This window comes from Typopeltis vanoorti, chromosome 1 (assembly GCF_054136105.1).
Source record: "Typopeltis vanoorti isolate ZY-2024b chromosome 1, IOZ_Tvanoo_1.0, whole genome shotgun sequence".
NCBI lineage: Eukaryota > Metazoa > Arthropoda > Arachnida > Uropygi > Thelyphonidae > Typopeltis > Typopeltis vanoorti.
In genome coordinates this window covers 65,848,381-65,862,480 of record NC_143549.1, presented here as the reverse complement: position 1 = coordinate 65,862,480, position 14,100 = coordinate 65,848,381, and the positions used below count along the sequence as shown (strand labels likewise).

Here is a 14,100-nt window from a genome sequence, read left to right as displayed (position 1 = left end):
ATGGATAGGCTTATGTGTTTCGTCAGACATTTTTGTAATAGATTTCACGGTCTGATATGAACACAGATGATTAAGAAAAAAAGCTACAATTATGTGGTGTAAATGATATCAAGCAATATGTGGTATGTATTTCAGTTGTACGTAAGCAGTTACATTTGAAGGAGGAGGGGAGACAAAGAAGATGGCTGATGTTAACTCATGTCAATGTTTAGTGGAATAAACACACCTATAGAAAATAAATACTGAATAAATGTATTTAGTTAATTATTATGCCAATATTTTGCTTTGGTCACTGAGGAATCTTGATGTGCACGCTAGCAAGAAAACAAACACCGACTAAGTATGAATGACATGATCCTATAGTCCTAACTGCCCTCTATATGTGCAATGATTGAAACTTGCTGAAAGATTTCATGTTTCCATCATTATATTTCTGTCTCATGTTATGAAGGAAAGCAGCATTAAACCTGATATCAGAATTGAAGATCTTTGAAGAAATTGAAGATCTAAGCTCTTTTCTTTATGCAGATGTTATGCCTAAATAAATCCAGTAGAAATATGCAGGATTTCCTAACTTAATCGAATAACTGCTGTAATTTGTTACAGCAATTGTTCAATATATTCAATGGCTTATGTACTATAATCATTTGCCTGCATATAAGCTGTCTTAAATTTGGTTGGTTGAAAATTTTTACTATTACTGAATCATTTTTGTTGATGAATGACTTTGAAATGATAAGATAATTCCTCTGACTTGGAATTTAATAAAATTTGATACTTTGGTTTCATACATAATATTGGTTATGTATGAAAATTGAGTCATTTCAGTTCTGATTGCATTTAGATAATACTAATTGTAAAATTTGGCACAACAAAATTGTCCACGTTACTGTGCCAAAAAATGTCTCTGGGTTCAGGTATTGTGGTCACGAATGTCATTTGCTATGTAAGAATGCTATTACAAAATGCACCTCTTATATAATTGTCGAATCGTTTTCTTAATTGCTTTTATTTAAAATGTTTTATTTTTCTCTTTTCCTGTTGACAGTGGGCATAATTTTTCTCCTAATAATTAATTAATCTCTTGACTCGATTAAATCAGGTGATTATTTAAAAATGTGTTTAAGTGAATTAAATATTTAAAAAAAAATAAACTTATTGTATCTTTTCAGGCAGCTCTTAAACTTCCTAAGAATACTCCTGAAGAAGAAACAGTGTAAGTTTCTTAAAAAATGTTTTAAATTTAAATTTTTTGTTTTCCATCAACCAGTCATCTTAGTACCAGAGGTGACATTGAACACAGGTTAAACTTAATTAATCTCTGCCTGGAAGAGATTAGTAGATCTTTTTCTGCAAAAAATCCAAAAATCAAATATCCAGATGTTTGGTAAGAAATTAAACTCAAGTTTTCCTGCCAAATGATTGTTCACAATGTTGACAGGTGAGTTGTAAGTTGGTATAGTTTTGAAAGCAGTCACCTGTATTATTTTTTGGTGACTACAAATTCATGTGTACACTGCTTCTTAGGTGATAATAGATTTAAACAAAAAACAGGTAAGTAATTCTAATGATCAGGACTGTTATTCTAATTCGAATGAAGTTGAAAAGGCTCTAAATATAGTGTACTATAAAGCAGTTTCATAAAAAAAAAAATCAGGAGGGTAAAAAAAACAACTGAGCTAAGAACACAAACATTTCAGCTGCAAGGTAGAAAGAAAAAACTTTCAATTGATGAGGTAGTTAAGAATAGCAGAACTTATAATTCATTATAAGGCAGAGACAAAATCATTTGTAAATGCTAATAGAAGAAAAATAGCTTAGGTGTACCAATTTGAAGAAAGATTCCCTGGATGTTTGGTCTCTGGAGAAAGATTATCGGCTTATTTAACCTTATTCTACTCACTATATTAATGTGCTATAGGTTTAAAATCTTTTGTGGGTTATATTTTGATTAAAAATATATGGCATGATCCTACAGTGAAAAAAAAAAAACATTGAAAAAACAGCAAACTGAAAATCAGTTCAAGCAAATTTGCAGTGGTTAATAAAATAATTGTAGGAAGTAATGGAGTCTTAAATGTAGACTAATTTTTGTCACCATCATTGTAAAATGCTGTGGTCTACTAGATATGTTAATAATCTGATTGGATGTCTTCTGTTTATTTTCTTATAGCCTAATTTTTTTTTTTTAATGTCTTTCAGACGTGAAGCTGCAATGGAAGCAGGTTTGAAAAAAGCTATTTCTGTTCCAATGAGTCTGGCACGTGCTGTTAGCAAGATTTGGGATACTGCAAGAGAATTGGCTACAACAGCTAATATTGGAACCAAATCAGACCTTCAGGTATTAATTATTAAATGTATATAAGCCGCCTTTGCTAGTCATTTAAATTCATGTAGTAATTTTATAATTCAATAGAAGATTTAATTATAAAAAGTTATTCCCTGTTTAATTCAATTCATTTTGTCTAGGTTCTATGGACCTAGACAAAACGAATTTGTCTAACTATTGTATATAAAACATTATATACAATACTTTCTTGCTTCCATGCTGCAGATGCAACTACCATCCTGATCTGTTTTAAATGTTTCCATTTATTGCCTTAGTTAAGTTGGTTTGTTGTTATTATTCAGGGTTTTGGCATCATCTGCCAACTGTATTTAAGTTGAGAGTGTTTGTCAGTACTGTGGCTGAGTCATTGAATAGCTACTGGTACTTAACAAATGAGTGCCCTACTTTTTCCACCACCACCACTTCTACAAACAGTATAGGGTTTTTAAAACATTACCAATACAATGGATTTATTCCATTGGGCAACTACTTAATCAAAGAACCCCCTAGAAAATGCATTGCTTTCCACTGGCTCAATAACAATATAAAATCAAATTCATTAATTATAGTTAATGAACTTTATAAAAGTTTAAATTATGAATGCACCTCCAAGGACTCACCAAGGGAGGGCTCATTTGGATATGTAAATACCTATCTCCTCTAGAAAACATTTCCCAAACATGCTGGGGTATCAGACGAATCGGGACCTCACACGCTTCCTGATATCCCAGCAAGTTTACAGGGAATAACTGAGAGTTCTACCTCCATCCATAAGCTTCAAAATCTCACGTGTCTACGCTATAAGATCCCTTTACTAACATGTATGTTTATCATATCTCCTCTATCTATTCCTTAAGTTTTGAAGACTACATTTTCTGTCCTCTCTCTCTCTCTCTGTTTTGTATTTTACTACTGCTCAATCTCATCAACTCTATTCCATATTCTTGGAATCCAGGTGATATGTTTGCACACAGTAATCCAGATGTAGTCCCATGAAAACTTTCTAAAGTGGGAGAATAACTTTTATTCTTACAAGCTAGTGTTCTCTCTAACATTATTATCCTGCGTGATGACTTAATAACTTTAGTGCAACCCCTAAACTTTAACTCATTGTCCACAACAATCCAAAGTCTTTATCTTCATTGTGGACTGCAGATGCTTCTATATTATGCTATACCAGCGTTTCCCAAATGGTGGGTCACGACCCGGCACCGGGTCACGAAAGCTAAATGCTGGGTCGCCTAAAAAATCTCTTGAAAACCTAGGTGTTTCATTTTTTTTTTTTTTTTTCACGAAACTCTAAAATACAAGTAAATAGTATTTAATCAGGACTAATGAATAAATAATTTAATTAATAGAGACAAAAAACGCACTCCATCTGTGTCACCATTTCACAGTCTCTTTGTTCGGGGTAAAGTAGCTCAACCAATGGTGATGCTGCACGCTGGCAACTTCGCCATCAGCCGAATCGTTTGGCGGTCTAGTGTTTGTTTTTACTCGCCTGCCACGTACTCACTGTGCTTGTTCAGTTTGAGTTAGGTATCGAGAGAGAGAGAGAGAGCGTATTTTTTTTTTTGTATTTACTGATTACATGTATACCTTGCCTAGTGGGTTCAGCTGAATAACCGTAATTATTATAATTGTTTCTAAATCATTTATTTCTTTCTTTCTTCATCTCGTTTGCCATTACCCATTTAATGATGGATAAATGGATAATAAAACAACAAAACAATCAATGTGCCGTTACAAACTCTTCGATTAGCACCAATGAACAATTGAGTGACGTGTAGTCGGGCACAAGTTCTGAGAACAGCACTAACAAATGGCTGCGCGATGTGTTGTCTACTACTCTTACAAAAAAGATGATGATGTACTGGACCCGACAGTATTCTGAGGATTACATACAATTCAGTTTCATCAAGGGTGCTGGTGACACACCATTATGTGTTATTTGTTGTGTGCCACACTTTCAAATGAGTCCATGAGACCTTCAAAGTTGAAGCGACATTTGGAATTGAAACATCTGAACTACAGTAATAAGCCAATAGATTTCTTTATAAATAAAAAGAGAGAACTAATAGCTACCAAGAAGACTATGTCTTAGAATTTTTCTCAGGGAGCTCAGTCTGAAAACCTTGTCATGGCTTCTTATGAAATATCAAAATTAATTGCTAAAACTGGTTATCCTCACGCAGTTGCCGAGAAATTAATAGTTCCAGCAATGAAAATGTTAGCATCTCGAATATGTGATTAAAAAACAGGACAGCCAAGTAAATATGCTGATGCTATCAAATGACAGTGAAGCGTAGAATCATGAAGATGGCAGATAATATCGAAGAAACTGTCGTAGGTCACTTAAGAGTGCAATTTTTTTTTCCTTGCAAGTCAATGAAAGTACAGACATATCAGACAATGCCAATTTAATGTGTTTTGTGAAATACGAGACAGAATTTATTTTTTTTTGTAAACATTTGACAACAAGAACAACAGCTGTAGAAATTTTTAATTTGATTGCAAATTATATCAATGAAAAGGGCATTGAATGGAAGCAATGTGTGGGACTGAGTACCAATGGAGCCCATGCAATGGCAGGTGCACGTACTGGACTTTTTCCAAAGATCAAAGCTGTAGCACCAGACTGTGTATGGGTGCATTGTAGCATTGGCCGTCAAAAGAATGCCATTGCTTTTAAATGCAACTATGCAAGAGCGTGTACTATTTATAAACTTTATAAAATCTCGTCCATTGAATTCGAGAATATTCTCTGTGTCGTGTAAAGAAATGGGGAGTGAACATGAACATCTTCTTTTACACTGCAAGGTGCGATAGCTGTCAAGAGGAAATGTTTTAAGAAGACTTACTGAAATGAAGGATGAAGTTTTAATGTTCTTAGAACAACATCCCCCCAATGGCTAGGGATGTAATTTTTGAATTCGAAGACAGTTTTCATGATGTCAATTGGTTAATCAAGGTTGCCTACCTTTGTGACATTTTTGATTTTTTGAATAATTCAAATCTGACATTACAAGGTAGCAATGTAACTGTATTTAAAGTGCAAGAGAAGGTGGAATCTGCATTAAAAAAAAAACTCAATTTGTGGTCTCGTCATGTGAAACAGGGAATTACTAATCTTTTACAAAGCTAACAGAATTGCTAAAAAGAGTATAATATGAGTTCATGCCGGATGGGATTTCTGCTGTTATCAAGGAACATATGCTAGGACTGCAGGTAAGTCTGAAGGAATATTTAGCAGAAAAAGCGATCTTCTTATTGTGCTATCTTCTATCGAAGGTCATCGACCATCTTGGCGAACAAACTGCGCTCTTGTGCTAATCTGAGCAGTTGTGCACTGCTCTTTCCTGTCCACGTCTTGATGTTGTCAAACCATGATATTCTTTTTCTTCCTCTAGTTCCTTTGCCATCAATTCTTCCTACCAAAATAGTTTGTAGAAGTTGGTATTTGCTGTTTCTCATGATGTGGCCAAGATATGATGTTTTTCATTTCTTGATTATTTGTACAAGATGTTTAGCTTTGCCAATGGATTTTAAGACATCTTCATTGGTAATTTTTTCTGTCCATGATATCTTTAGCATTCTTCTATATAGCCACATCTCGAAGGCTTCGATTTTCTTGATGGTTGTCGCCTTCAATGTCCATGTTTCAATTCCATAGAGCAGAATAGACCACACGTAGCATTTCAGCATTCGGCATCTGACTTCCATGTTTAGGTCTTTATTGCAGAATAGTGTTCTAATTTTCATGAAGGACTGCCGTGCAACTTCAATCCTTGTCTTTATATCTATTTCTGGATCCCACCGTTCATTAAGCCAACAACCAAGATATTTATATCTTGACACTTGATCAATATTTTTCCCATTGAGTGTCAGTTTCATTGATGAGGCTGGATGTTTGCTGATGATCATGTATTTTGTCTTGTTGATGTTTATATTTATTCCCATTCTTTGGCTTTCTATGTATACTCTGTCAACGAGTTTTTGGAGATCCATAATGTTATCTGCAATTAGCACGGTGTCATCTGCATATCGTAGGTTGTTAACAATCTTTCCATTTATTGTGATTCCCTCTGGACATTCTTCCAATGCTTTTTTAAAGATTACCTCTGCATATATGTTGAACAGGAGTGGTGAGAGCACACATCCTTGTCTCATTCCTCTTTTGATGTTAATATCACTGGTGGTAATGTTGTCTAATTGAACGGTAGCTGACTGATTCCATTACAGATTTGTTATTAGTCTTATGACTTGTTCGTCTAGCCTTATTTGTTGAAGGACTTCTATTAAGTCAGTGTGTCTGACTTTGTCGAATGCTTTTTCAAAATCTATGAAACACATAAAGACAGATTTCTGTTTTTCTATGCATTTTTGTATCAATATTTGGGTACAGAAAAGGGCCTCTCTAGTACCAAAACCATTCCGAAAGCCGAATTGTGTTTCACTTAGAGTTTCTTCACTTTTTCTATAAATGCGATTCTGAATTACTTTCAAAAATATTTTTAATGTTTGGCTCATTAGACTAATAAGTCTGAAGTCACCACAGGAATTCGCTTTGGGTTTCTTTGGGATAGTGATAAATGTAGATTTTGATAATGCCAATCTGATGGAAATTCATCACTTTCATATATTTTATTAAATAGTTTTTCAAGAAGTTTGATGTTATCTGGTTCTATTAATTTTAAAAATTCTGTTTGCACACCATCTGGTCCACTGGCTTTTCCTGTTTTACTTGTTCGTATAGTATTCTCTATTTCGCATTTCATGATTGCTGGTCCTTGAATGTTATCTTTTATATTTATAGGCTTCTCTCTAGTATCATTGAAAAGTTCTGTTACATATTTTATCCAAATCTGTGCTTTATTCTCTTCTTCTAGAACTATTTTTCCATTTTCGTCTCTTAGAGACACTATTTGCTTTTTCCTCAGTTTTCCGGAAATTTCGTTGATTTTCTTATACAGATTGAAATTATCATGTTTCTTCTGAAGCAGTTCAATTTCAGTACATAAATTTTTCATCCAATTTTCCTTGGCTTCTTTTATTTTTTTCTTGATGATGTTATGTGTTTCTGTATACCTGGCTAGGTCTTTGTTTTTATACATTCTTCTTGTATCAATAAGAGAAAGAATCTCATCTGTCATCCATTCCTGTTGTTTTATATTATTTACATAACCTACTTCTTCAATACTTGTTGTTACGATGGCATTCTTTAAGCTATTCCAAAGAGATTCCACACTTTTATTTTCTTCTATGTTAATCTGTTGTAATCGCAGGTTAAGCTGTGCCTTGGCACTTTTATTTATGTTCGGGTCTTTCAGTTTTTCTACATCACTTTTCTTTTTCTTCTTTTGTGATTTTTTAGCTGATTTTAATCTAAGACGTACTTCTGCAACTATGGGATTGTGGTCTGATGAGATATCTGCTCCAGGATAAGTCTTTGCACTCTTTATACTACTGTGGAATCTTTTATTTATCAGTATATAATCAATTCGATTTCTGACAATGTTATGTTGGTTATCTTGAGGCGATTTCCAAGTGTACAGTCTTCTGGGTGGAAGTTTAAACCAGGTATTTGCTATTGTTAGATCTTCTTCCTGACAGAATTGGACTAGGCAATCTCCTCTGTCATTTCTGGTGCCTAAGCCATGTTCGCCAACAATTTCTCCATCACCCCCCTCTTCCCACTTTTGCATTGAAGTCACCCATCACTATGTTTATATCATGTTTCTTTGTTAGGTTTTTAATCTTTTTTAGGTGTTCATAAAACTCTTCAACATCTTCTTCACTTTTGTCAGCTGTGTGTGCATAAGCTTGGATGATATATTTATGTTAACGGGGTTTCCCTTAAGTTGTAACAGCATTATCCTTTCAGAAAATGGAATCCAATTTATTACTGATTTATTGATTTCTTCATCTACTATTACAGCTACACCATGTCGATGTTTGTTCTCATCATTCCCAGAGTAATACATTGTCATATTATCTTGTTGACACTTTCCAGATCCTGGCCATCTTGTCTCGCAAATTCCCAAAATCCGGATGCCCAGCCTCTTCATTTCTCTTGTGGCATTTCTTAATTTGCCAGCTTCATACAGAGTTCTGACATTCCAAGTTGCAATTTTAAAAGTGGACACCATTTTGAGCCCGGAGATTCTTCGCACCCCTGTCCCATTTAAGGGACGCCGGGAACTTGGGGCCAATTGTTAAGGGTTTGCTCGCCATGGTGGTTGTTCTGGAGATAAGGTAGAGCAGTAGTTTCTCCGTTTGCTTTCTGCTCTGCAGTATTACAGACGTACACAATATAATCATATTGCCATCTGCAAATCTCTGATCACAAGCTTTTCCATCATCATTTGGCTTCAACCTTGTGTCGGTACTGACAATGCTGCTTCCCAGTGTCAGGGGCAGTGACCCCAGCAGGTGCTTATTTAATGGCGGCACTACTCGCCATGTCACCAAGTTGTCATTGGGCTTTGTGAGGTTTTAAGTGAGACAGAGTTGCCACTTCTGCTCCCCCACGCCCTGATAGCTCAGTCGCTGTTGGTCCACGGCTGCTTATTCGCCAGATTGCTCTGCTTATATCGCAGCTAACCTCCATATCTGAAGGTTGTTCCCCGATCCGCCACCTGGGGACGCACCCGGTAGTAGTCAGCTCTGCCCCGGGGTAAAAGCGATAAAATTTCTAATACCTTTTGTCACAACCTATAAGTGTGAAACAGGCTTTTCAACGCTGGTTTTTCTAAAAAAATAAATATAGAAACCGATTGGAAGTCTAACCGAATTTAAGAATAAAGTTATCATCTTTTCCTCCAAACCTAAAGTTTTGTTACACCCTGATACCTTAAGAATGTAGAATTCCCAGTTATCATGGTGTAACATGAAGAGAAAATAAAATAAAACCCCTGTATAAAAGCTAATAGATGAATTATTTAAAAGAAAGAAAAATATTCTTGCATTCAAGTAAAATATATAACATAAAAAGTATTTGTTGAAATAAGTAATAAAAGAAGGAAATTATTACAGTTGTGATATAAAACAATTAGCTAAGTAAAACAGAAAATATTAGTAATAAGAAATTGTATGTGAGAGGCTAGAGATTAAAATATTAAGTAAATTCTTAAAAATTTGGAAGGGGGATTAATTTAGAGGCTAGCAAAAGAAAAACAATAGACTATCGCTCAGGGTCAATTCCCGGATTTTAGACATCGTCACGGGCTCGCCGACCAAAGGATGTTTGGGAAAAATGCCACCCTAATTGGTCGGTGAAGTCGAATCAAGTAAGGGACGGAGAAAAGAAATTAAAGAAGGTGCCGTTAGGAGTCAAGATATAAAAGGGTTAGTATCCCCCCCCCCCCCCCCCCCCCAGAGAGGCTTTTTCCCGGATAGTTTCTTCACGAGCTCCTTCGTATAGGTTTCACATTGTTTTCCTGAGTGGCGGGATTGGAGTTAATCTCCGTCGTCACAACAAGGAAAAAAAAAGTGAGCGGGATTTCAATTCCGTATTTCCTATGGTAAGAAACGAGGAATGCCATTTAGCTAAAGGAAAGAAGGTATTATCTATGTGTTTCATCGTCCAGTGAAAAGAAAATCTAAAGAAGTCGGTGTCCACGTGGCGAGTTTCACAGCCATGGTATAGATGATTCAAAGTGTGTCCTTAATTCAATAATGAAAAGTAAAGATCACCCAGAGAGGCTTTTTCCCGGATAGTTTCTTCACGAGCTCCTTCGTATAGGTTTCACATTGTTTTCCTGAGTGGCGGGATTGGAGTTAATCTCCGTCGTCACAACAAGGAAAAAAAAAAGTGAGCGGGATTTCAATTCCGTATTTCCTATGGTAAGAAACGAGGAATGCCATTTAGCTAAAGGAAAGAAGGTATTATCTATGTGTTTCATCGTCCAGTGAAAAGAAAATCTAAAGAAGTCGGTGTCCACGTGGCGAGTTTCACAGCCATGGTATAGATGATTCAAAGTGTGTCCTTAATTCAATAATGAAAAGTAAAGATCGCATAAGCACAGTTTGATACCAAAAGAACTTAGGAGTGACAGATTATAGGAGAGATCATACCAGGATAGTACAATCGGAAAAAGGTAGAGGCCAATATAGAAAACTCAAGAGAAAAAGGTACTGTCAAAATCTCATGTTAACTGAAAATCGTCTGTAATTGTAATCATTATTCTATTACTGAACTGTTGAAGAGACTAAGAAAATTTATACTAGGACTTTAGTACATGACTGATTATAATGAAAGTATGCTTGTTAATATTAATATTATATAAGTAATTCATGTGTCCTGAGAATTATGCATGTGTATTGTAACGTATAGGAAAGTTTTAAATGTCAAAGTTAAGTGTTAACACGGTGAAAGGATAAGTTAATCTACATAGTTTTGGATAGTTAAATATAGTGAATTGATCACACATGTCCATGTGCTACAGCATATAGCATATATTCCGAGTAATATAGGGTTAACTAAGGTGTTAATTAGATCTAGAATTTTACATATGATAGGATGTGTTGAATTTGTCATGGCGGCATGATCGCAATACCCATATAGGATCATAACCAAATTACTTGTGATAAGCTAATGTTATTTTGTAAATATTTTCTTAGTATTGAATTGAATTATATTAGAAATTGAATTGTACCATGCTAATGAGTTTAATAAACCTTTATTCATTGATAAAACAGTTGTCTGAAATTGCTGCCCAATGCACCACTTGAAAAATGTACGAACCTAATCACGCGGGAAATTAATGTGTTAAGAAACGAGATAAAGTGTCACGACTGCGATATTGTTTCACATTCAGACATATTTTAGTAATTGCTCCTCGTTTTTGTATTTAATATCTCAAACTAAATGTCCCAAAAGGCGCAGCATAATATAAATATTAGGGACACTAAGGGGAGAAATAACTTAAATATTTGTATTTTTAGGTGATATCTCATGCATAGATAATAGTTGAACATAGATAAGCAGAATTTCACTAGATAGGATAATAATCATAAATTGGGACACAACAGTTTCTAGTTTACAAACAACAGCATCACACTACTAATTAATAAATTACTTGGCTTTACATTTTTGAAAATTATGGAGACAACTAACCGTGTTTGAGTAAAACTTTACTTTAATATAACTAAACTCTACATTTTTCATATGATGTTTCGACGTCATATGAAAAATGACGTCGAACCGTTTTGACGTTTCGACCTTTATATCAAGGTCATCTTCTGGAGCATATGCACTATATATACAGAGAACAAGCTACACTACAATCTATCTGGTTTGTTAAAGTTACTCACCAACCGTTACAACAATTGTTGGCCTGACCTCTAGTGAAAAAAATAAAAAATAAATAAAATAGAATATACATCAACGCTAGAGTCCTATTATTAATATTATCTGTTGGTTGTAGAATTACATTGGGCACAACAACAAGTCTATGTGTGTGTGTATATATATATGTTTACAATATGATTATACATGTACATTCCAACCAGTTGGTATGGAATGGTTTCTAATACTAGCTAGAAGTTGGCTAGAGTCCTGACTTATGCTGGATCTTATGTATTAGGTAGGCTGAATGTGTGCCATTCAGATTCTTGGAATGTTCATGCTGCCATTGTTGTTGATATTTGGGTGGTTTATCAGAATTTCACAGGCTTCCTTAAATTTCCTTTCATACCAGGTTTTTGTATGGTGTAAAGAGCGGGTGCTTTTCCAGTCGATTTGGTGTCAAGTGTTGAGCGCATGATCTGAGAGGCCTGCTTCACCAAAATGGTTATATTTAATGTGTCTTATGTGTTCTTTCTTTCTTTCTTATTCATTCACCTTTGGTTGTATATTTTTCAATTTCTGTTTTAATTCACACTCATTTTCTTCTCTTTTCAGTTATATCTAGTTTGTCAATATTGTATCTTAGTCAATTTGCATGTGCTGAAAAACATTTACTGTTTATTTTAGTCTTAAGTAAGACACCAATTAGAAAATGGTCACTATCACACTCAACCCCTCTGAAGCTATGGATATTCTGAATGCAATTTCTGTCTTTTACAGATTATGATATGGTCTCTTTGATTTATTGTATGACCATCAGGAGATGTTCATGTTTGTTTGTGTATATTTTTCTTCATAAACCATTTAGCCAGCCTGGTTGGCTGAGTGGTTTATGTATCCACTCTCCAGCCAAAAAGCTGTGGGTTCAAATTCCACCATGGGCATGGATGTTTGTGATTGTCTCTGGAAGCACTAATGGTGGTGGTGGTTGGCAGTAGACAGCGTTGGTATAGTTGTGGTTAGTTTGTGGATTGAGTAGTGGAGACAGAGTTGAAGAGCAGGTGCCCTCCCTTGATGAGTCTTTGGACTCTCTGGAGGTGTCAAAATAATAATAATAATAAAAAAAAACATAGTGCTGCTTATTATTAAATTTCTGGTCAAATTAATTAATCTTTCTCCATTAATATTTTTCTCTTCATGAAGGGTTTGGTTTCCAATAACTTTTTTATAAATTTCTTCTTTTCCAATTTTAGTGCTGAAACCACCTAATAAAATTATTATATCCTGTTGGGGAATTTTTTCTAGGATTAATTTAAGTTTTTTGTAGAATTCATCTTTTATTAACTCTTCTGCAGTTTCTGTAGGTGCTTGTAATAAAGGTTATCGTGAACCATTTTACTTGTACTCTTAGCTTGATTATTCTTTCATTAAAAACTTCAAATTCGATCACAGATGACCATAATTTTTTCTTAATGATAAAACTTGTTCCAAATTCATGTTTATCAGAGTTGTTTCCACCATAAAGTAGCAAAAGTTTCTCTTTCTTCAAATTTCCTTCTCCTGTCCATTGTGTCTCTTGTATTGCTACTACATCCATTTTATATCTATTTAATTCATGTATGATTTCTTGAAATGCTCCAACTCTGTACAAGCTTCTGACATTCCATAAACTTATTCATAAACCATTGTTCCAAGGCCTGGGTCAATATCCATTTAAGTCTGTCCAATGAAGATTATTTGGTACGTGTTTTGTGACCAGTCAATTTTTTTACGAGATGGCGTTGTCGACCCCATGCTCAATCCCAACCTGGAAGACCAGGATGAGTAAAAATGACAATTTTCAACCACTGTTTTATCTCCCTATAAATTCATCCAAATTGCCAGTTTGTTTAAATAAGTTATTTTTTCCCCCTTACCTAACAGAATCAACCCCTCCACATCTTCCTTAGTTCCTAGTTCCTGCTACGAATTGTATCATCTGCATATCTTTAAATTATTTTTATGCTTCCAGTCTTAATTCCCACTGAGTCTTTATGTAAGTCAGCCATTTCCATGATATAGTCACTATAAATATTTTTAAAAAACATAGGGTGACAGTATAGAACCTTGATGCACCCCTTTTTCTGCCAGAACACTGTTAATTTCTTTAAAGACTATTTCTACTTGAAGCTTCATGATTGTCACCTAGTTCTATAATTAAGGTAATTAAATGAAACTCTCTAGTTTCGAATTTCTCCACCTCTCCTAAAACCTGCCTATTCTTTTGTCATTTCTCTATTCACACATAGTTCTAGCCTTTTCTGGATCAATTTCAAGATAATTTTATTTGCATGTGAAATTAAGCAATTTTTTGTGATTCTCACAATCTCTGGGATTTGACTTTTTAGGAGGGACTCATCCCCAGCTGCTCTCATCAGTTCCACTGACACTCCGTCAGCTCTAGAAGATCTTCCTTTTGGCATTTGTTACATTGTCTGTCACT

General features: G+C 34.8%; 1 protein-coding gene across 1 annotated transcript in view; it reads left to right on the top strand.

Annotated features, from left to right (window-relative positions):
* Window positions 1-14,100, top strand: part of LOC150110052 (formimidoyltransferase-cyclodeaminase-like) — a 286,116-nt gene that overhangs the window by 205,783 nt on the left and 66,233 nt on the right. The window contains exons 10-11 of the mRNA XM_090390935.1: window positions 1,173-1,216; window positions 2,203-2,341. Coding sequence (XP_090247061.1) covers window positions 1,173-1,216; window positions 2,203-2,341 — 183 coding nt within the window. The remainder of the gene's footprint in view (window positions 1-1,172; window positions 1,217-2,202; window positions 2,342-14,100) is intronic.